This window comes from Carlito syrichta, unplaced genomic scaffold, assembly GCF_000164805.1.
Source record: "Carlito syrichta isolate Samal-C Ts95f unplaced genomic scaffold, Tarsius_syrichta-2.0.1 Scaffold304348, whole genome shotgun sequence".
NCBI lineage: Eukaryota > Metazoa > Chordata > Mammalia > Primates > Tarsiidae > Carlito > Carlito syrichta.
This window is the reverse complement of record NW_007248444.1, coordinates 290633-311785: the sequence shown is the minus strand read 5'-3', so window position 1 is coordinate 311785 and position 21153 is coordinate 290633. Positions and strand designations below refer to the sequence as shown.

Sequence of the window (21153 nt, the reverse complement as noted above, 5' to 3'; positions counted from 1 at the left end):
TTTTGACTAGGCGTGGTGGCTCCCACCTGTAATCCCAGCACTTTGGGAGGCAGAGGTGAGAGACTTGCCTGAGCCCGGGAGTTTGAGACCAGCCTGGACAACTTGGCAAGACCTTGTCTCCACAATAAATAAAAAATAATTAGCCAGGTGTGGTGCATGCCTGGTTCTAGCTATTTGGAAGGCTGAGGTGGAAGGAGCATGCCACTGCACTCCAGCCTGGATGATAGAGTGAGACGCCCACTCATAAAAAATAAAAAACAAAATTTTTTTTTTTTTTTCAGATACATGATTTTACTATGTTGCCCAGTCTGGTCTGGAACTCCTGGCCTCAAGTGATCCTCCCACATTGGCTTTCCAAATTCCATGCCTGGAGTTATAGGCATGAGCCACTGTGCCTGGCTTTGCATTTTTACGGATTTTATTTCAATCCTTTGGGACTAATTCACTTTTAAAAAGAGGAGGTGACACGGACACTCTGTTAAACCTTTTATTCTGTTAATTTTTATAATACAAACAAGTAGGAAGAAGAGTGCAATGAACACCATATCCGCACACAATGTCAGCACTTGTGGTTTGCTTTACATTGTTCCCTGAAGAACAGCTACATGGGAACTGATGCAGTTAGTACGGGCAGGTGGAGCTGTGAAGTTGAGTGAGGGCTTGTTGACTGTTAGTAGTAAGCTATTTACTTGAAAGAGAGGGGAGCAACGATGGATGAGTTAGGTAGAGGGGCTTGGTGGGTGACTAGAACAGTATTTCAGTTTTCCTTCTGATTCATAGGATGGCTCTACCTTTGGGATTTTGTGAATTTTTAGGCAGTAAATATACTCATGTTCTAATGGAAGTGTTTAAATCAAAATAAGATAGCTTGTTTTTATTTTGGTGAATTGCATGTTTTCATTTGGTAGATAATTGAGTTACTAGATTTATGAATGTATCCATAGCTACCTTAATATACATAGATTTAGTTGCTGAGAGTGTGGAATTGTTCTTTTTTGCAATTAAGATGTATGATAAAGCAGCTTTGTTTCAGAATGGATATCCAGTATGCACATGTGTGTGCATGTATTTTATTTCCTAGGGAGCAAAGGGAGAAAGAAGAAATCGAGAAGTACCGTATGGAACGCCCCAAAATCCAGCAGCAATTCTCAGATCTCAAAGTGAGCAAATGGAATGACATGTTTCTTTTTTTTTTTTTGAGTTGGAGTCTCACTCTGTCGCCCAGACTGGAGTGCAGTGACTGCCCCTGGCCACTGCAGCCTCAACCTACTGGGCTCCAGTGATCCTTTCGTCTCAGCCTTCCGAGTAGCCGGAATTACAGGCACGTGCTGCCACATCCGGCTGATTTTTTAATTTACTGTAGAGATGAGGTCTCGCCAAGTTGCCCAGGCGGGTCTCGAACCCACGGGCTCGGGCAATCCACTCACCTCAGCCTCCCAAAGCGTGGGATTACAGGCTGAGCCACCGAGCCCGGCTGGAATGACGTGTTTCTAATGCACGTAATCTAACCAGCAGAGAGTCAGCCTGCTCTAGTGTGGAATTGTTGAGACTTGACTAACTTGCTTTTCATTTAATTCAGAGACTAATTAGAAGAAGAAGATTCTTGTTTCAGTGTGTTTAATTATGTGTATATATACGTAAGGAAAACCCTATCCTCTCCCTTCCATAGAAGGTGGAACAAATGAACTTATATTCTTTATAACTGTGACTCCACTTATACATAAAGTTTTCTAAATTATATCCTCTGGGCATTGACAGAATAATTTACGTTTTAGTGAATTCGAGCAGTTCTGATAAATTTATTTTTCTAAGTGAAGTAGAAAACCATCTCTGCATCAAAATCCTTTCGGAGGCATGGTGATCCAGAGGCTAGGGGTGAGGGAGAGCATGGTTCTACCTGTACATGTGAATTCTGCCAAAGAATTAATGTGTTCTGGGTCTGGATCTTTCCAGAGGAAGTTGGCAGAAGTCACAGAAGAGGAGTGGCTGAGCATCCCGGAGGTTGGCGATGCTAGGAATAAACGTCAGCGTAACCCACGCTATGAGAAGCTGACCCCTGTTCCTGACAGTTTTTTTGCCAAGCATTTGCAGACTGGAGAGAACCATACTTCAGTGGATCCCCGACAAACTGTGAGCATCTGAGAAGAAGGCGAATGGGGCTCCTTCAGTCTTGTTAGGCAGACGAGTGGCAGGAATGGGGGGGGGTCATCAGATTAGGTAGGAACTTCTGTGGCTTGTGGCTGTGCTGGGACTCCGTCTGTCTGTATAACTGTGCATGCGTCAAACCATAGTGGAAAGATTGCAGAGATAGTAAAATTCTTCAGCATGAAATGCAGGCTATCATATTATTCTCCCTTCCTATCCCTCCAGCAATTTGGAGGTCTTAACACACCCTATCCAGGTGGTCTGAACACTCCATACCCAGGTGGAATGACACCAGGATTGATGACGCCTGGCACAGGTGAGCTGGACATGAGGAAGATTGGCCAAGCGAGGAACACCCTGATGGACATGAGGCTGAGCCAGGTGAGAGTTTATATCTTGCAGCATTTTCCTACAGATGGCATTTAAACATGTTTGTTTCCTGGTTATAAAACTAACATGGCCGGGCTTGGTGGCTCAGCCTGTAATCCCACGCCTTGAGAGGCTGAGGTGAGTGGATTTCCTGAGCCTGTGGGTTCGAGACCCACCTGGGCAACTTGGTGAGACCTCATCTCTACAATAAATCAAAAAATTAGCCAGGCATAGTAGTGTGCGCCTGTAGTTCCAGCTACAGGTGGAAGGATCACTGGAACCCAGCAGGTCGAGGCTGCGGTGACCGGGAGTGTGCCACTGCATTCCAGTCTAGGTGACAGAGTGAGACTCCAACTCAAACAAAAAAATTTAAAAAAAATCAAAAAACTAACATGCTTGTTTTTTTTTTTTTTTTAAAAAAGCCAACAAACTCAAAACAGAAATGTGAACATTTCATCCTTTGTAAGTGCATTATCATGAGATAAGCAGACCTGTGATAATATAAGATCTCCTGGCCCGTAACGAAAGAGTGATCAGGATTCTGTTCTGGCAGGATGCGCCTCAACAAATTGTTATGTGACCCTGCAGGGAACATGTGCTCCACTCTAGAAACTGGATGCTAGATCCTGGTGAAGTCGAGAATGTCCTCTGATTCTGACATGGCACATCAGAAACTGACGGAGAATACTTTCAGATTTGTGCATATAGACATTATAAGATTTTTTCTTTTTTTTTTGAGACGAGGTCTTACTCTGTTGCCCGGGCTGGAGTGCGGTGGCACAATCCCAGCTCATTGCAGCCTCCTGTTCTTGGACTCAGGTGATCCCTCCACTTCAGTCTTCCAGTAGCTGGGACTACAGGCGCATACCATCATGCCTGGCTAATGTTTGTAATTTTTTATATAGAGACAAGATCTCTTGGCTGGGCGTGCTGACTCAAGCCTGTCATCCCAGTGCTTTGGGAGGCTGAGGTGAGAGGATTGCCTGAGCCTGCAGGTGTAAGACCAGCCCAGACCGCTTGGTAAGATCTTGTCTCTACAATAAATTAAAAAATCAGCCGGTTGTGGTGGAGTGCGCCTGTGGTTCCAGCTACTTGGAAGGCTGAGGTGGAAGGATCACATGAGCCCAGTGGGTCGAGGCTGCACTGTGTTGCCCAGGCTTGTCTTAAACTCATGGACTCAAGTGATTCTCCCACCTCAGTTTCCCAAAGTGCTAGGATTACAGGTGTAAGCCAGGGTGCCTGACAGACTTGTGTAAGACTGGGTACAGTGGCTCAAACCTGTAATTCCAGCACTTTGGGAGACCAAGGTGGGAGCATTGCTTGAGCCTAGATGTTTGAGACCAACCTGGGCAATATAGTGAAAGCTTGTCTCTACAAAAAATAAAAAAACATTAACTGGGCATGGTGGCATGTACCTGTGGTCCCAGCTACTTGGGAGGCTGAGATGGGAGAATTGCTTGACTCCAGGAATTTGAGGCTGCAGTGCAGTGGGCTGTGATAGTGTCACTGTACTTCTGCCTGGGTGACAGACTGAGACCCTGACTCTTGGTGCATGCCTGTAGTTCTAGCTACTTGGAAGGGTGAGGTGGAAAGATTGCCTGAGCTTAGCAGGTCAAGGCTGTGGTGGCCATGAGTATGCCACTGTACTCCAGCCTGGGTGACAGAGCGAGACTCTAACTCAAGAAAATAAAAAGAAAAGAAAAAAACACTATAAAGTCAAAAGAACCAACAAACTGGAGAAAATATGCACATGAAAATCAGTTGCAGGCTGCGGTTGGTGGCTCACACCTATAATCCCAGCACTTTGGGAAGCAGAGGCACAAGGATTGTCTGAACCCACAGATTCAAGACCAACCTGAGCAATGTGGCGAGACCTCGTCTCTACAATAAATAAAAATTTAGCCAGGTGTGATGGTGCACACCTGTAGTTTCAGCTACTTGGATGGCTGAGGTGGAAGGATTGCCTGAGCCCAGCAGGTCGAGGCTGTGGTGGCTGTTAGTGTGCCACTGTACTTCAGCCTGGGCAACAGAGTGAGACTCTGGTTCAAAAAAAAAAGAAAACCAGTTACAGAGTGGTATGTATAATTTTCCATTTGTGTATATCTGTTCACAGATAATCAGAGCTACATGTTATAGAGGTTACTCCTGGTGGACGAGATAGAGGTGCTGAGTGGGAACTTCTTTTCAAAATTATTTAAGGAATAATTGCATACACATACCTTAGAAGTAGAGAAAAGTAGTATAATAATCTGTTCAGCCATTACTGTTTTGTGCAGTGGAAAACCTTAAAATTTCACTTGATCTGTTACCATGCTTTATAGTAAAAACCAATAACTCACTGCTTTAAAAAATTGCACACATTTTTGTGTTACTAGATGTGTGTCTATACTTTATAAATTGGAGAGTGGTTCATTTTTTACATCTGACCATGTAAATCATAATTTAGTCCGCGGCGGACCTTTGGGTTGTTTCTACTTTTACTATTGCAATCTGTGGGGATGCTTCTGTCTTTGTACATTTAAGTAAAAATTCTGTCATATTTTTGAAGTGGAATTGTTGGATGAGTGTTTTTTACTTAATACCAAATTACCTTTCAGAATGTATTATTTCATGCTCATTGACACTGGGTAAGTGTGCCTGTGTGATTACATCCTTGGCATCTGACACTCCTGAGTCAGAGGGAGGTCATCTGAGAAGCAGTGTCCCTTTCTCCTACCCCAACGAACCTCTGTGTAATTTGTATTTTTATTAGTGATAAAGATAAATATCTTTTCATGTATGATAGCCTCTGGTAGTTGTAGGAAATGTCTCTTTTGTTGCTTACCCATTTCTTTGTTAGTTTTTTGTTTTGTTTTGTTTTGTTTTTTGAGTTGGAGTCTTGCTGTCACCCAGGCTTGACCTTGCTGGGCTCAGGTGACCCTTTCACCTTAGCTTTCCAAGTAGCTAGAACCACAGGTGCATGCCACCATGCCTGGCTAATTTTTTTTTTTTTTTTTTTGAGTTGGAGTCTCACTCTGTCGTCCAGACTGGAGTGCAGTGGCCACTCCCGGCCACTGCAGCCTCAACCTGCTGGGCTCCGGCGATCCTTCTGCTTCAGCCTTCCGAGTAGCTAGAATTACAGGCGCGCGCTACCACACCCAGCTAATTTTTTGATTTATTGTAGAGATGAGATCTCACCAAGTTGCCCAGGCGGGTCTCGAACCCATAGGCTCAGGCAATCCACTCACCTCAGCCTCCCAAGGCGCGGGATTACAGGCTGAGCCACCGAGCCCAGCTTTTTTTTTTATATTTATTGTAGAGATGAAGTCTTGCCTATTTGCTCAGGCTAGTCTTGAACCCCTGGGCTCAGGCAATCCTCATGCCTCCACTTCCCAAAGTGTTGAAATTATAGGCATGAGCCACTACACCTGGCTTGTTAGGTTTGTTTTAACATGATTGCCATTTATGTTGCATGTGACTGTTGTTTTCTCTGTTAGCCTTGTTTAGAATATAGAAGTTTTTTAAATTTTTTATTTTTTGAGTTGGGGTCTCACTCTGTCACCTATATTGAAGTGTGGTGGCATGATCATGACTCATCTCAGCCTTGACCTCCTGGGCCCAAGTGATCCTTCCACTTCAGCCTCCCAAGTAGCTGGACTACAGGTATGAGCCACCACGTCTGGCTAATTTTTAAATTTTTTTGTAGAGACAAGATCTCACTATGTTTCATAGGCTGATCTCAAACTCTTGGACTCAAGCAGTCTTCCCATCTCCACCTCCTAAAGTGCTGGAATTACAAGCATGAGCTACTGGGCCTAGTCAGATATATTTTCTTTAAAAAAAAACTTCATTGGTCAGACGTAGTGACTCACACCTATAATCCCAGCACTTTGGGAGGCTGAGGTGAGAGAATTGCCTGAGCCCATGGGTTCAAGACCAGCCTGGGCAACTTGGCAAGACCTCATCTCTACAATAAATAAAAAAATTAGCCGCGCATGGTGGCATGTGCCTGTAGTTCCAGCTATTTGGAAAGCTGAGGTGGAAGGATCACCTGAGCCCAGCAGGTTGAGGCTGTGATGGCTGTGAGCATGCCACTGCACTCCAGCCTGCATGACAGAATGAGACTCCAACTCAAAAAACAATAAACTTTATCATGGTAATTTTTTTGTGGCAAAATATATATAACACAATATTTATCATTTTAATCGTTTTTATGTAATGTTCATGATATATGTTCATGTTGTTATGCAACCATCACCTCCATTCATATCCAGAATTCTTTATCTTCTTAAACTGAAACTCTGCACCCATTGAACTCTGACTTGCCACTACCCCATCCCCAGCTTGCCCACCAGTCTACTTTCTCTTTCTGTGGATCTCACTGTTCTGTGTACCTCACATGAGTGGAATCACACGTGTTTATCTTTTTGTGACTGGCTTTTTTCAGTTAGCTATGATGTCCTCGAGTTTCATTCACATTGTAGCATGTGTCAGAATTTCCATCCTATGTAAGGCTGAATACTCACTCTACTGTATATACCACATTTGCTTATGCATTTATTCATCAGTGGACACTTCGGCTGCTTCCACCTTTTTTTTTTTAAGTTGGGTCTCAATCTGTCACCCAGGCTGGAGTACAGTGTCATGGTCATGGCTCACCACAAGCTGAGACTACAAGCCTGTACTACCACACCTGGCTAATTTTTAAAACATTTTTTGTAGAAGTGGGGTTTTGCTATGTTGCCCAGGCTGGTCTCAAACTCCTGGGCTCAAGCAATGCTCTCTTCTCAGCCTCCCAAAGTGCTGGGATGACAGGTTGAGCCACCGCACCTGGCTTCAATTCTTTTGGGTATATACCTAGGAGTGGAATTGCTGGAATATATGGTGATTTTATGTTTAATAAGAATTATTAAGAACCTGCTGTCAGCAGCTGCACCGTTTTACATTTCTAGCAACGGTGCACAAGGGTAGTTGCAGCTTCTCCACTTTCTTGCCAGCACTTATTTCCTTGCCCTTTTTTCCCCTCAAAAACACCTATTCTAATGGACATGAGGTAGTCTTCATTGTGCTTTTTATGCATATTTGCATTTCCCTAATGATTAATGATGTTGGGTATTTTTTCATGCATTTTTTTGACCATTTGTATTTCTTCTTTAGAGAAATGTCTATTCAGGTCCTTTGCCCATTTTTGACTTGTTTTTTTGTTGTTGTTTATCATGGTAATTTTAAAACTCACAACTGAAAAAGATAGTATAATTATAGCTATAAGCAAATTTTAAAAATTAGTTGAAATTACCAGTGTTTTACTTTATGATTTCTGGGTTTCATTTGTTATTAGAAAGACCTTTCTATGTTACTTAGGCTTATTTCCTGGGAGTTCTAGAGTGTCATTTTTTAATATAAGTGTTTTTTCCATTTAGAAGAAGTTTGTTTATTATTATTATCACAAACTGTTTTTTTTAATGAAACTAAGATTGCTTTCTTCCTTTTCCTCCTGACTACACACTGGCAGTCAGGATTGCGGGAAGGGGTTCCAGGAAACCTCCAAGTACTTTGTTTTGGATGTTTGTGGTCACATCCAGCTGACGCTCAGCTTGGCCTATCTCACAGGTGTCTGACTCGGTGAGTGGACAGACTGTAGTTGATCCCAAAGGCTATCTGACGGATTTAAATTCTATGATCCCGACCCACGGAGGGGACATCAAGTGAGTGAGTGCTTTGCAGAATTGATGGGTTGGGATGGAAACTATGGTTGCCTAGGATGTTGTGGATTTTATTTGGAAAATATACAATCAAAATGCGACATAGTTTTTCCAAGAAAGACAATGGAGTAGTTGTTTTTCCATTTAAAGCATCTCTGTGTTCATTTATTGTGTACTTAAATGTTTGGCACATTGTATTCCAAGTCTGTGCCTGTACTGAGCTAGAGAGCACCTTGTTGAGTGTGTCCCATTCATTTCACCTGGACCTTCGTTCTGAGAAACAGGCTTGGGATAGTGCTGACTAAAACTTTGGGTTGGTTTGTATCACTGGGGACATCAGGTTTGATTAGTGGTACATTGTGTCTGAGAGGTGGGCACCTTTGTTCTGGGCTTGGGCTTATCCTTGTCATGTGACCCAGTGCTGTGTGCATTCTCACCCTCGCAGTGACATCAAGAAGGCACGACTGCTCCTGAAGTCTGTTCGGGAGACAAACCCTCATCACCCGCCAGCCTGGATTGCATCAGCCCGCCTGGAAGAAGTCACTGGGAAGCTACAGGTGGCTCGAAACCTTATTATGAAGGGGACAGAGATGTGCCCTAAGGTGAGGCATGCTGTAGGCATTTCCTGGAGGGCTGCACTGTTGTGGGTCCCTCTTGGAAGCACCTCAAGTTAGAGCTAATCACTCTGTCTTTGGGTGTTGAATCTACAGACAGTAGGACAGGCTAGGGGAAAGGGTTTTTTCCTGCTTGTGCTCACATGGCATGAAGGCTGAGCCACTAATTGCTTTAACAGCAGGCTAATCTTAACTAGAAAGAGCTAACTGGTTAGCTCCTTAACTCACCTAATGTAAGAAATGTAAAAGCTAGTGGTAACTCTTAGGAAAATATTTTGGCACTTTTCTTTTTTTTGAGTTGGGGTCTCACTCAGCCACAATCACAGCTTACCACAACCTCAACCTCCTGGGTTCAGGCGATCCATCTGTCTCAGCATCCTGAGTAGCTGGGACTGTAGGTGCACACCGCTACGCCTGTCTACAATTTTTTTTAAGAGATGAGGTCTCACTGTATTGCCTTGGCTGCTCTTGAACTTCTGGACTCAAGTGGTCCTCCCGCCTTGGCCTCCTAAAGTGTTGAGATTACAGGCATGAATCACCGTGCCTCACCTTAGCACTTTAAAAATTTTTAGTTTTTAGAATTGAATGTCCTGCGATCATAGCTAACTACATCCTCAAACTCTTGGGCTCAAGTCTCAGCCTTCAGAGCGACTGGGACTGTACCATGCCTGGCTAATTTTTAAAAAAATTTTGTGGAAATGAGTCTGGTTGTGTTGCCCAGGCTGGTCTCAAACTCCTGGCCTCAGGCAGTCTTCCCACCTCAGTCTTCCAAAGTGCTGGAATTACAAGCATTACCCCCCATGCCCAGCTCATTTTAGTACTTTTGTTTCTGTAGGTGGAGTGATTAGAGAAGCTTTAAAAAGTATTATGAGACCCTCCAAGTGCCCATGTGTTTTATTGTGCAGACTAGGATATTCTTTTTTTATATATTTTAATTTTTTTTTTTAAGTTGGAGTCTCACTCTGTCGCCCAGACTGGAGTGCAGTGGCCGCTCCCAGCCACCGCAGCCTCGACCTGCTGGGCTCTGGCAATCCTTCTGCCTCAGCCTTCCAAGTAACCGGAATTACAGGCATGCGCTACCACGCCCGGCTGATTTTTTTATTTATTGTAGAGATGAGGTCTTGCTGCCCAGGCGGGTCTTGAACCCGCGGGCTCAGGCAATCCACTCACCTCAGCCTCCCAAAGGCGCGGGATTACAGGCTGAGCCACTGAGCTCGGCTTATATTTTAATTTTTTTGAGTCAAGGTCTCTGTTGCTAGCCTGGAGTACAGTGGCACAATCATAGTTTACTGCAGTCTTGACCTCCTGGGCTTAGGAGATGCTTTTTTGCAGTGGCGCAGTCATGGCTCACCGCAGCCTTGACCTCCTGGCCTCAGGAGATCCTTCCACTCAGCCTTCCAAGTAGCTGGGACTACAGGTGTGTGCCACTATACCCAGGTAATTTTTTTTTTATTTTTTACAGAGACAAGGTCTTGCTATGTTGCCCGGTCTGGGCTCAAGCAGTCCTCCTCTCTTGGCCTCCCAAAGTACTGGGATGACAGGCGTGAGCCACCATGCCCAGCTGAGACTGGGATATTCTTGATATTGAAAGAGGTCATAATAATTACCCCAGGACATCAGGCACAAATCAGAACTTCCTAGACAGGCGTGTGGTCTCTGCTTTGTCTGTGGACTTCCTACAGGGCGAATTGTGTTCTTTTCATGAAGTGTTATGTACGTGTCCCTCACTCAGATGTATAGTAGTCCCCTTCTGGAGTGATATATAATGGGGAGAGCTCTGGTGCAGGTGTTACTAAGATCGAACTGACTGACTTTATTAAAATCTGGGGGTCCAAGTTCTGCTCAGAGGTGCCTGCTTCCAGTCTGTCCTTAGCCTTACTTCTCTTGTCTCTTATCTCACAGAGTGAAGATGTCTGGCTAGAAGCAGCCAGGTTGCAGCCTGGGGACACAGCCAAGGCTGTGGTGGCCCAAGCTGTCCGTCATCTCCCACAATCTGTCAGGATTTATATCAGAGCAGCAGAGCTGGAAACTGACATTCGCGCAAAGAAGCGGGTTCTTCGGAAAGGTAGGCTTCCCTTAGAGTGCCCTTCTAGCAGACAGGTGCTCCTGGGGATTTGCGCTGCTTCCTTGATTCCCAGGACACCTGCTTGCGAAGAGCAGCCTTTCTGCGGCCGGCACAGGGTTTTGGTGAGAGGCTCAGGGTGCAGTGACATTTCTCAGGCCATGTCCTGGGCTTGGTTGTCTCTGCCCTTGGACCCGCCATGGGAGTAACGAGGGGCCAGGGTGGGGGTGGTTCCCATCCTACCTAGGAGCTTGGGTTGAGCCCTCACTCCTGCCTTTTTCCAGCTGTGTGGACCCGTGTGCATTGACAGTCACTCTCTGGCACAGGCTCTCCTCCTCTACCAGACATACAGTCCTGGGGCTTGGGGCCTCAGTGGAGGGTCTGGGTGAAGGACAGAACATGCTGAGCAGCGTCTGGCACACTGCAGGCCTTGGTGGGTGTCAGTCGTTTCTCTGTGGAGAAGACATTGGATCCCTCATTACTGAACTCCCTCCTGTGGCTGACAGCCTATGCCTCACAGCTCAGCAAGGCTGCATGCACCACAGTCTGTGGTCAGATGAGTGAGGGATGCTGTGCCAGGGATCATCTGGGGATCCCCACCACGGTGGAACTTTTATGGGTAGTTTGTTTGTTTTTCTTCCTGTGGGTTCATAAAAGGAGCACTATGTCTCCCTTCACCAGAAGTGTGCCATAGATGCTGTTTTTGATGCTTTGCAGAACACATGCTAGTCAGAGGCTATTCTGGAGTAAATCTGTGCAGGTGGCTTATTCCACCTGAATGTATGGCCTGGGTAAATGAAGGTCTGTTTTGTGGAATCAGGGGCAAGTTTTCAGTGAGAGGTTTCCAGCTCTTGTTTTTCCCCATGTGTGTTTAAGTGAAACATCAGAGAACAGTTGGTCCCATTAAGGCTTCTGTGCCAAGAATCAGGGCCATGCAGGGAGGGCTCTTTGGTAGAATGCCCCTTATCAAATACGGTTTCTGTCTTCCTACTGTGTGTGTTGGGGGCCAGGTGTGTCTGCCTGTGTGTGGCCCATGTCCCTACATGTGTTTGAACATATTTTTCTCGGTCAAGTTTGGCTTCTTGATTGCAGTTTAGGTACTCACTGAGTGCTCGGATGTCTTACGATGATACCAGGAGCAAAGTGGGCACCTGTGGTGGTTTGTAGAACTCAATTTTTTCAGCCAGGACAATAGTTATTTGATGAAAAGCACATTAAACTCTGGGTAATTAGCATTATTTATTTAGGAAAGCTCTACTGAATTTTCCCTGCCACAGTTTGATGAATGGTCATGAATGTCTTTGTGGCCACTCCCTGCTCAACACCAGATTGTCTGGGTTTGTTTCCAGTTGGCTTCGGATTTGGAGAGGGGAACGTGGAGGTGGGGTCCTTGAGGGGAGTGTGGAGGGACTGCTTCCACGGCATACTTTGCCTTCTGGGGAGTGGCCTCCTGGCTCTGCTCTCAGGCAGAGAAGCTGTGCTGAGGTGGAAAGAACTTTGAATCACCAGGCTGGTCTTTGCCGTTGCCCCCTAATTCTGGTCCTGGCCTGCCCCTTCCCTTAGAGTGATTCCAAAAACAGCATTCTTTTTCCAAGGATCCTGGGGTAAAGCCCGGTGCTGCCTCGATTAGTTGTTGGGGAACACTTAAAAGATAGCCATTGTAGAGATGAGGTCTCGCCCCAGGTGTGGTAGCGCGCGCCTGTAATTCTGGCTACTCGGAAGGCTGAGGCGGAAGGATTGCCGGAGCCCAGCAGGTCGAGGCTGCGGTGGCCGGGAGCGGCCACTGCACTCCAGTCTGGACGACAGAGTGAGACTCCAACTCAAAAAAAAAAAAAGTAGCCATTGTTGAAGGGTCTGGCTTTTGAAACTAAAAAGACAGCTCCCTTCACCAGCGACTTAGGATACCTGTCAGTATTCTCTGTGAGTACTGGGTTTCAGTTGGGCTGGGCCGACATCCTCGTCCTTTGTTGGGAGAACAGGCATTTTGAGTGCTGTCCTGAGGCCTGAGCAAACTGAATGACCTTGGACGTGATAGCTGACCTCTGAGCTTCAGTGTCTTCATCTTTAAAAGAGAGGAGGGTTTTCAGGATGGGAGTTGGTGTGGCCTGTGAGCTCACTGGTTAGGGTAGGGCATCCAGTGAGAGGATTCCCCTGCAATAATGTAGCTTGTGTGGCATGTGAAGTGCTGCATTACTCTGATAGTTAACACAGATGTATGAAGTGGAGTTATTTTATACTGAAGCCATATGTGCTCTGATCCTTAAATAAAGCATGGCAGCCTCTAGCAGCCATCACCAGTATATCCCTGGGACACAGCATAGCCCTAAGCTCACTGAGTATCCTCCTGGCAGGGTCACATGGCCCCAGGAGATGGTGTTGGCCTCCGCATGGTCACATCTTCACAGTTGAGTCTAGAGTTTAGAATGCTCTTTTTGTGTCCCGGGCCAACTCCAGGGGTGTGTGGCTCCTTTATGTACGTGGGCTGACTCTGCTGCTTCTTTTACTCTTGCTGTTCAAGTCCCATTCCTCGGAGGTTATCCTAACATGGTATCATGTGTGGGTTCTGATGGCACCTTGGAAAGTTGGCTTTGTTGGTTTTAGCATTATTCCTGTGGGCTGGTGATGAGAAACCAAAGAAAATATACTAGCTCTCTCCCAGGACGTGAAGACAAAGTACTGAGGGTCATGAGTTAAGGACTCCACAAGTTCAGTCCCACTGGAATGTTCTGTACTTTAGAGACTAAGTTATGAATTCATCTTCACCAGTATACAAGGTAGCCAAGAAGTGGTTCATATGTAAATGATACAGCCCTCACCCCTTACACAGGAGAATAAGTGGGAAGAACAGAATAACAGATGTGTAGTTCTGTGTCCTCTGGCTGAAGGTTAGGGTCTTCTTTCTCCACTGCTATGGCTTTTGCCATCGCCTCACCTGGTCAGGTTCTTTACCTGGATGAGAGACCCAAATGTTTATCCCCAGAGGACCTGGATGCTTGGCTTTTCCCCTTTTTTGGCTGCTGTTGTTTCCATTAATTTTTGCTCTTGGAAATGGAAATATTAAACTCCACTTGGGACTTCTGGGCTCTAGACTTAGTCTCAATGTGTGTCGGCAGCTCAGTCTCACCTGAGGGTCAAGGTTAGCCTCTCTAGTCAGTGCTGGTACAGGAGGAGGCTAAAGGGAGCCATGGCCATGCGCCCTGGTTGGTGTACCCTCCCTTGGGACTAGATCTCCTGACAGTGGGGTTCAAAGGGGTGGAGATCAAACTTATGACTGGGGAGCCAGTTGGACATTGCTGCTTACGCCTAGACTTGTATTCTGGCTGTGAAATCCAGCCTGAGGTGTTGTCTTCACAGTACGAGTTGCATCTTATAAGGTTGAAGCCTGTTCCTTGGAGTGCTTTAGCCTATGTGCTGAGTACTCAGAAGGTCTCCTGCTGCAGGCTGTTGCTCCAAATGATGGTTGTGCAGTGAGTCCACGTTAGCATGAATCAGTGAGTTTGTGTGGCTCTGTCTTCTGGTCATCTTCAGTTGACCAAGTAGGCAACCAGATGACCTAGTTCTAGGCCAGGGCCTTTGGTGCCAGTGTGCTGTGCAGAACCATGTGTAAACCAAGTGGGCATTTCCCTTCTCACCCTTTGGTCCTCAGGAGCTCCCCGAAAGCCATGTGTGTGGGCTGAGGGGCGGTAGTGAGCAGCAATGGTGTGTGGAGTCTGCCCTGCTTGCCCTTGTTCCCCCCTCCTCTGTACCATTTCCACCCAGTGAGGATGCTGCTGCATCTACTTGACCTTGAGGGTTTGGTCTTCCAGAAGGCACCCAGCTCAGGGTGTACAGCAGATTGCTTACTGCTTCCTGCCCGTAGCCCAGTGTTCAGTGCCTACCACGGCCTGGTTCCCAACAGGAGTGCCAGTGTCTGTGGGAAAGCGCTGCTGCTTCTTCCAAAGCCTGAGGTATGCTGGGCTCCCTACCGGGCCTGTCTGGAGGCTGAACAGCTCATTCAAGTTTGTGTTTGTGATTGAGTTTGTGAAGCCAAGCAGCCTGGACCTGCTGCTGGGTTGTTGTGTCTTTGGGTCCCACCACACCAGAAAGTCTGTTTTTTGTTTTTTGGTTTTTTTTTGAGTTGGAGTCTTGCTCTGTTGCCCAGGCTGGAGTGCAGTGGCATACTTAGAGCCATCCCAGCGTTGACCTGCTGGGCTCCAGTGATCCTTCCGCCTCAGCCTTCCAAGTAGCCAGAACTATAGGAGTGTGCTACCATGCCCGGCTAACACACCAGGAAGTCTACAGTCTTCGTGAAATGGGGAAGGGCTTCCGCAGTGTTGCTCTCTCTGCAGAGTTCAGGGCCCAGGCCTGCTGCTCCATCTTCCATGGTAGGTGGGACAGGAGCAGTTGCTGGAGGGTAGGTCCTGACATGACCCCTCACAGCTTCCCTGCAGGTGGGCCCTTGGGACTTGGGGTGTATCTTACCCTCTCTGACTCGCTTGTCTTGGGCATCTCAGATACATGCTGCTTCCTGCTTACCGACTCTGGGTGGCATCATGATACCCACTTGAGGACTGCTGTGGTGTTTGGTGGGGCAGGCTGCCATCTGGCTTGGCCATAGGATAGGAAAAGGGGCACTCCCGCAGACAGCTGCCCTGATGGATGTCAACTGGTCTGGGTGCTTAGTAGAGGAAGCGCTCAGACATGAGAGGGGAGTTGCTTCTGTTGGCAAGTGGGGCTCAGAGAGACTGAAGGGATCACATCCTGGCTCTGTCTGGGTTCCCTAGGCGACCCAGTCTGTGCCCTCATTTCACATGGGAAATATTGTGGGTCTGTACTTCTGCAGCATTAAATCTTAGGTCTGCGTTCAGCAAGCTTGACCCCTGTGTTTATAAGAAACACGATCCTGCGAGGACTGCTTTAGAAGCATCTGGTTTCCTGCCTGTGGTTTGAAAACGAGTGGAAGACTTGGACTGTGTTCTCTCTGTCAGCCCTGTGTGGCCACCATCACCCCACTGGGGCCAGCTGGAAGCCTCAGACCCACCTTGACCTCCGAGGGCCTTAAGGCCATCCTCCACTGCAGGGCTCTGTGTTTATGTACCCTGTGTTTTGGGCTTGTAAATTACGTCTGAAGAAAGGGCTCTGCTGCTGAAACAAAAGTTTGGGAGCTCCTGGGCTGCAGGGTGTCACAGCCTCTTCTGTGAGTCTGCTGTCTTTACTGATGTCCCTCTGTGTCTGTGGGAGGCTGAGCCAGAGTGGAGCAAAGGCCCCCTTGCCAGTGCCCCCTCCCCACACTTCTTCCTCCTTCTCTTCCTCCTCCTCCTCCCAGACCAGGAAGGAGGTAATGGGCCCTCAGGCACCCTCACATGAAAAGCAGCCCTGGCAGACATGACTTCCAGGCTCGTTTCTGTTGTCCTTGCCTGGGATTTCTGCTTACTCACTCATGACCTGCCCAGTTGGTGCTTCCTCTGAGGTGATTTCCTTCTTGCGTATGCATGGTTTGTGTCTTCACGTTGGTTCTCAAGCATGTGGGAAAGACATATGTGCGCAGCACTCTGTGTGACCTCTGCTCTGAGGGACACAGCGTGGGTCTGCTGTGCCCCACCCTTACCCCATGAGGCATGTGGAACAAATCCCAGATAGTATATCATTTATTCCGTAATTTTTTTTTCAAGTTGGAGTCTCACTCTTATCACCTAGGCTGGAGTACAGTAGCATACTCATGGCCACCCCAGCGTCTACCTGCTGGGCTCTTGTGATCCTTCTGCCTCAGCCTTCCAAGTAACTGGAACTACAGGCGTGTGCTACCACACCCAGCTAATTCTTGATTTATTGTAGAGACGAGGTCTCACCAAGTTTCCCAGGCTGGTCTCAAACCCATGGGCTCAGGCAATCCCACTTGCCTCAGGCCTCCTAAAGTGCTGGTATTACAGGCTGAGCCACTGAGCCCAGCCAGTAATTTCTTAATACAGTTAAATGTCCATAGCATTCTAATTTTCCCAACTGTCATGTCAACACATGCCATGCACACATGTGCAAATGCACATGCTCCCATGTTTATTTTGAATCAGGATCTAAACAAAGTGCAAACTTTGCCACTTGGTTGGTACATCATTTCTAGGTTCTGTGAAGGAATTGGGTTGTTTCTCCATAGATTCCTTATGTCTGGATTTTGCTAACAGTAGCCGTGAGATTGTTAACATGGGTCCTCTGTTTCCTGCATCATCTGGTAAATTGGAAGATCGATTTGGATGCTCCATCAGGATCAGGTTTTTGTTTTGTTTGTTTTTGTATTTGCAAGCAAGTGTCAGCAGCAGTGCACCACCAGGAGGTAAGAGGCTCTCTTGTGAGGTTGAGAATGAACAGTGACCCCGGGATGCTTCATGGCAATTGCCACAGCCTCTCAGCTCCTGCCTGTGGCAGCGACTGCTGACCATGCGGCATCTGGTATTTCATTAGGGCTTGCAAAATGGAGACATGACAGTTATGTCACTCTTTTTGCTCTTGTTGTCAGAATTCTAAAGAGAAGAAATTTCCCATAGCCATAATTTGGTTATTCCAAGTTTATTTAAGAAAGATAGAATAGATGCTTGATTTGTTCTCCTTTCAACTTTCAGAATAATGAAAACCATCTTTAGCATTCTTCAGAGGTGACTAGTCATCTTTTTTTTTAGCATTGTCATGAACTTTGAATATTATTGTACTTCATGAGTTTGACTATATTGCAGTTTTTATTCTTACTGACCTTCAGAGTAGCTCATCATTGTACAGTGGGAGTGCCTTCTAGTTTGCTCTTAAAGTTTTTAAAGGTTTAGGTGTTTTTGTTTTAAGGGAAAACTTATAATAATGAGATCTTTCTGGCATTGATCATTTTTTCTAAATGTTTTTCAAAAATTACATAGCTCTTAAGTGTACAGTTTGGTGTCTTCACAAGTGCATGCATCCATGTAACCCACACTCAACCAAGGTGTAGAAGTTTTCCTCCCCCCAGAGTCCCCTGATGCCCACACTGTCTCCGCCCCCCTGGCAGTTACTCTTCTGGTTTATTTTACCAAGATTAGTTTAGCCTGTTCTCAAACTTCGTATAAAGGGAACCATACAGTGTGAACTCTTTGGAGACTGGTTCTTCTTGCCCAAAATGTTTTCAGGTTTCCTTCAAATTGTTGCCTGTGTGCTGAGTCTTGTTGACATGACCCCTGCAGTCTTTGATGACATCCATGCTTTCTGCTACAGCGAGATGCTTTTGCCCTGTGTGTGTCTGCCCTAGACCTGAAAAGACCCATATAAAGGACGGTCCTTGACTGTCACCAGGGAGGTTCCAGTTCAGCCTGCAGGCAGCAGCCTGCTCATGACACGAGCTGCCTGCTTTTCTCTCCCTTCTCTGTGACCTGATTTCTTGTTTGATCCTTTTCAGCCCTTGAGCATGTTCCAAACTCAGTTCGCTTGTGGAAAGCGGCTGTTGAGCTGGAAGAGCCAGAGGACGCTAGAATTATGCTGAGCCGAGCTGTGGAGTGCTGCCCCACAAGTGTGGAGGTGAGTGTATCGGCTCAGGACCACCATTCCTGCCATGGCCTGAGTCTGGATTCCATGTCTGGAGGTGGCATTGAACTCACAGAGGACTGTGTGGAATCAGCTGCCAGGCAGGGTGGCTGGTGGCTTTGGCGTGCTGTGCTCCCAGTGGAAGTGCAAAGAGAATCTTCACTGGTCTCTGACCACTACAGAAAACTCTGTTGGTTGCTCTTTCAGGGCACTTGGTTCTCATTCAGCTCAGAGTTCGTCATGGGAGCTAGAGGTAGCAGGGTGATAGAAAACACTGCTGTCTTTCTGCCAGCCCAGCATGAGGTCAACTCTGCCTCAAAGCTATTGGAATTTCTTTAGTTTTAAACATTCCAGTTCACAGCATTCTGTGCAGTGATTTTTAGTCTTGGTTTTATGGTACCCAGTGTGCCTTTAATTACCCTACGGGGTATTGTGAAATTCTCCAAACAAAATTAATCTTATTTTATTTACATAAAAATAAATAAGGCCCATACACATTTTTGGAATGGAACATTGAAGAGTCAACAGTGCTAGGATTTGGGAACTCCAGGAGACTGAATGCCTGTTTGTTAGGCCCGTGAGGGCAGTAACCACGTCCCACTTACCTGTGCTAGCCACTGGTATTGGGTCTAGTGCATTTTGCACCTGGGACCAGTGTTTGTAACATTCAACCAAGAATCTTAAGAAGTTTTCATCCTAATCAGAGCCGCTAAATAAGTCAGGAACGTAAATGAACAGTTGATCAGTGAGGAATGCTGCTGTGACTGTCTTGTGGGCTTTTACTTAAATGGTCTTCTAGAGCTTATGAAAAGTAAGTTGTGGCTGGGGGCCCCTCAAGGGTGGCTCACCATTTGGCCTGGAGCTGTCCCCTCAGCACTTTGTCCTCTTTTCTGGTCTCCTCTCCGTGTAGCTCTGGCTTGCTCTGGCGAGACTGGAGACCTACGAAAATGCCCGCAAGGTCTTAAACAAAGCACGGGAGAATATTCCTACAGACCGGCACATCTGGATCACGGCCGCCAAGCTGGAGGAAGCCAATGGGAACACGCAGATGGTGGAGAAGATTATTGACCGCGCCATCACCTCACTGCGGGCCAATGGTGTAGAGATCAACCGCGAGCAGTGGATCCAGGTAGATGTGGTCAGCGGCATGGTTTTGGCATTAGATGTGTGTGTCCTGTACGTTGGAGTCCCACATAGGGCTGGGGTTGCTGGATGCTGTTGGGGGTTCTCTGCAGGTTCAGGAGTGGCTGGACCCTGAGGAACGCAGGCACACCCACCCTTCTTCACTAGATTCAGGGCCTGGGGTTGGTCTTAGGGTGAGTACTTCTTGAAGTGCTGTCAGTGTCCACATGTGCGTGATTGCATTACTTGGCTGGTAGAAACATTATGACCTAAAAGAATGACAGAGGTGTCTCCCTCTCTCTTTCACTTACTTTTTAAATAAACTATATTTTCTAATCTGAAAAAAAAGACAGAAAGTGTCATGACTTCTTTCACTCTTTCATCTTTCAATGTGTTCAGTAGACTTAAGGCTAGAGAAGTCTACAGAGATCACCTAACCCAACCACTAGGTCTTGAGTCCCCTCTGTTGCCTTCCTTCAAGGAGTCACCAGAGTGTGCTTATGTTGCATGGCTCTGCCTTGTGGAAAGTGCTGCTGACCTGACCTGCCCCTCTGTATTCGAGGATGCCTTCTGCCTCCCTGGAGCCTCCCTTCCCCGGTGCCTCCTGTTCCCACAGTTCAAATAACTGTTCTCTCAACAGCTGCTGCTGTCTGCATCCTGAGCAGTTTGATTGTGATATGCCTTCGTGTAGTTTTCATCATGTTTCCTGTACTTGTTGTTCATTGAGCTGCTTGGACTTGTGGATTTATGGATTTCATCAAGTTTGGAAAATTTTTGGCACTGTTTCTTGAAATATCACCCCTCCTTTTTGGAGGGGGGCCATTGGACACATGTTCATTAGGCCACTTGAAGCTATCCCACAGTTTGCTGATACCTTTCTCATTTTTAAAATTATTTTTTTCTGGCTGGGTACAGTGGCTCAGGCCTGTAATCCCAGCACTTTGGGAGGCCAAGGCAAGAGGATTGCTTGAGCTCAAGGGTTCGAGACCAGCCTGGGCAACTTGGTGAGACCTCATCTCTACAAAAAAAAAAAAAATTAAGTGGGCATGGTGGCGCACACCTGTAGTTCCAGCTACTTGGAAGGGTGAGGTGGAAGGATCACCTGAACCCAGCAGGTCAAGGCCGCAGTGACTGGGCGACAGAGTGAGACTCCAACTCAAAAAAAATAATTATTTTTTCTCTTTAATTTTTTGACAGTTTATTAAGCTGTAATTAACATTCTATAAACTTCACCTATTTAAGAGGTACAATTCATTGATTTTTAGTATAATCACAGAGTTATGCATCCATTACCAAAGCCTTAGAACTTTCTCAACAACCCCAAAAAGAAAGCCTACTCTCATTATCCATCACTCCCATCCTCCTGTCCCTAAGCTAGGACTTCTTTGTGGACCTGTTCTTCTACTTTCTTTCTCCCTGAAAATTTTTTTATACAAATACTCTTCAACTTATGTGAGGTTATGTCCCAATAAACCCGACATCAGTTGAAAATAATATGACATCTAAAATGCATTTTTGTTTGGTTTTTTTTTGAGTTGGAGTCTCACTCGATCGCTCAGACTGGAGTGCAGTGGCCACTCCCAGTCACCGCAGCCTCACCTGCTGGGGTCCGGCGATCCTTCCGCGTCAGCCTTCCGAGCAGCCG

General features: G+C 46.5%; 1 protein-coding gene across 3 annotated transcripts in view; it reads left to right on the top strand.

Annotated features, from left to right (window-relative positions):
• The window catches only part of PRPF6 (pre-mRNA processing factor 6), a 50414-nt gene that overhangs the window by 6284 nt on the left and 22977 nt on the right, over nucleotides 1–21153 (top strand). For all 3 annotated transcript variants that reach the window (XM_008059753.1, XM_021713216.1, XM_008059754.1), the window contains exons 4-11: nucleotides 1082–1160; nucleotides 1954–2130; nucleotides 2371–2526; nucleotides 8104–8198; nucleotides 8641–8797; nucleotides 10712–10874; nucleotides 18262–18380; nucleotides 19297–19515. In XM_008059753.1, coding sequence (XP_008057944.1) covers nucleotides 1082–1160; nucleotides 1954–2130; nucleotides 2371–2526; nucleotides 8104–8198; nucleotides 8641–8797; nucleotides 10712–10874; nucleotides 18262–18380; nucleotides 19297–19515 — 1165 coding nt within the window. The remainder of the gene's footprint in view (nucleotides 1–1081; nucleotides 1161–1953; nucleotides 2131–2370; nucleotides 2527–8103; nucleotides 8199–8640; nucleotides 8798–10711; nucleotides 10875–18261; nucleotides 18381–19296; nucleotides 19516–21153) is intronic.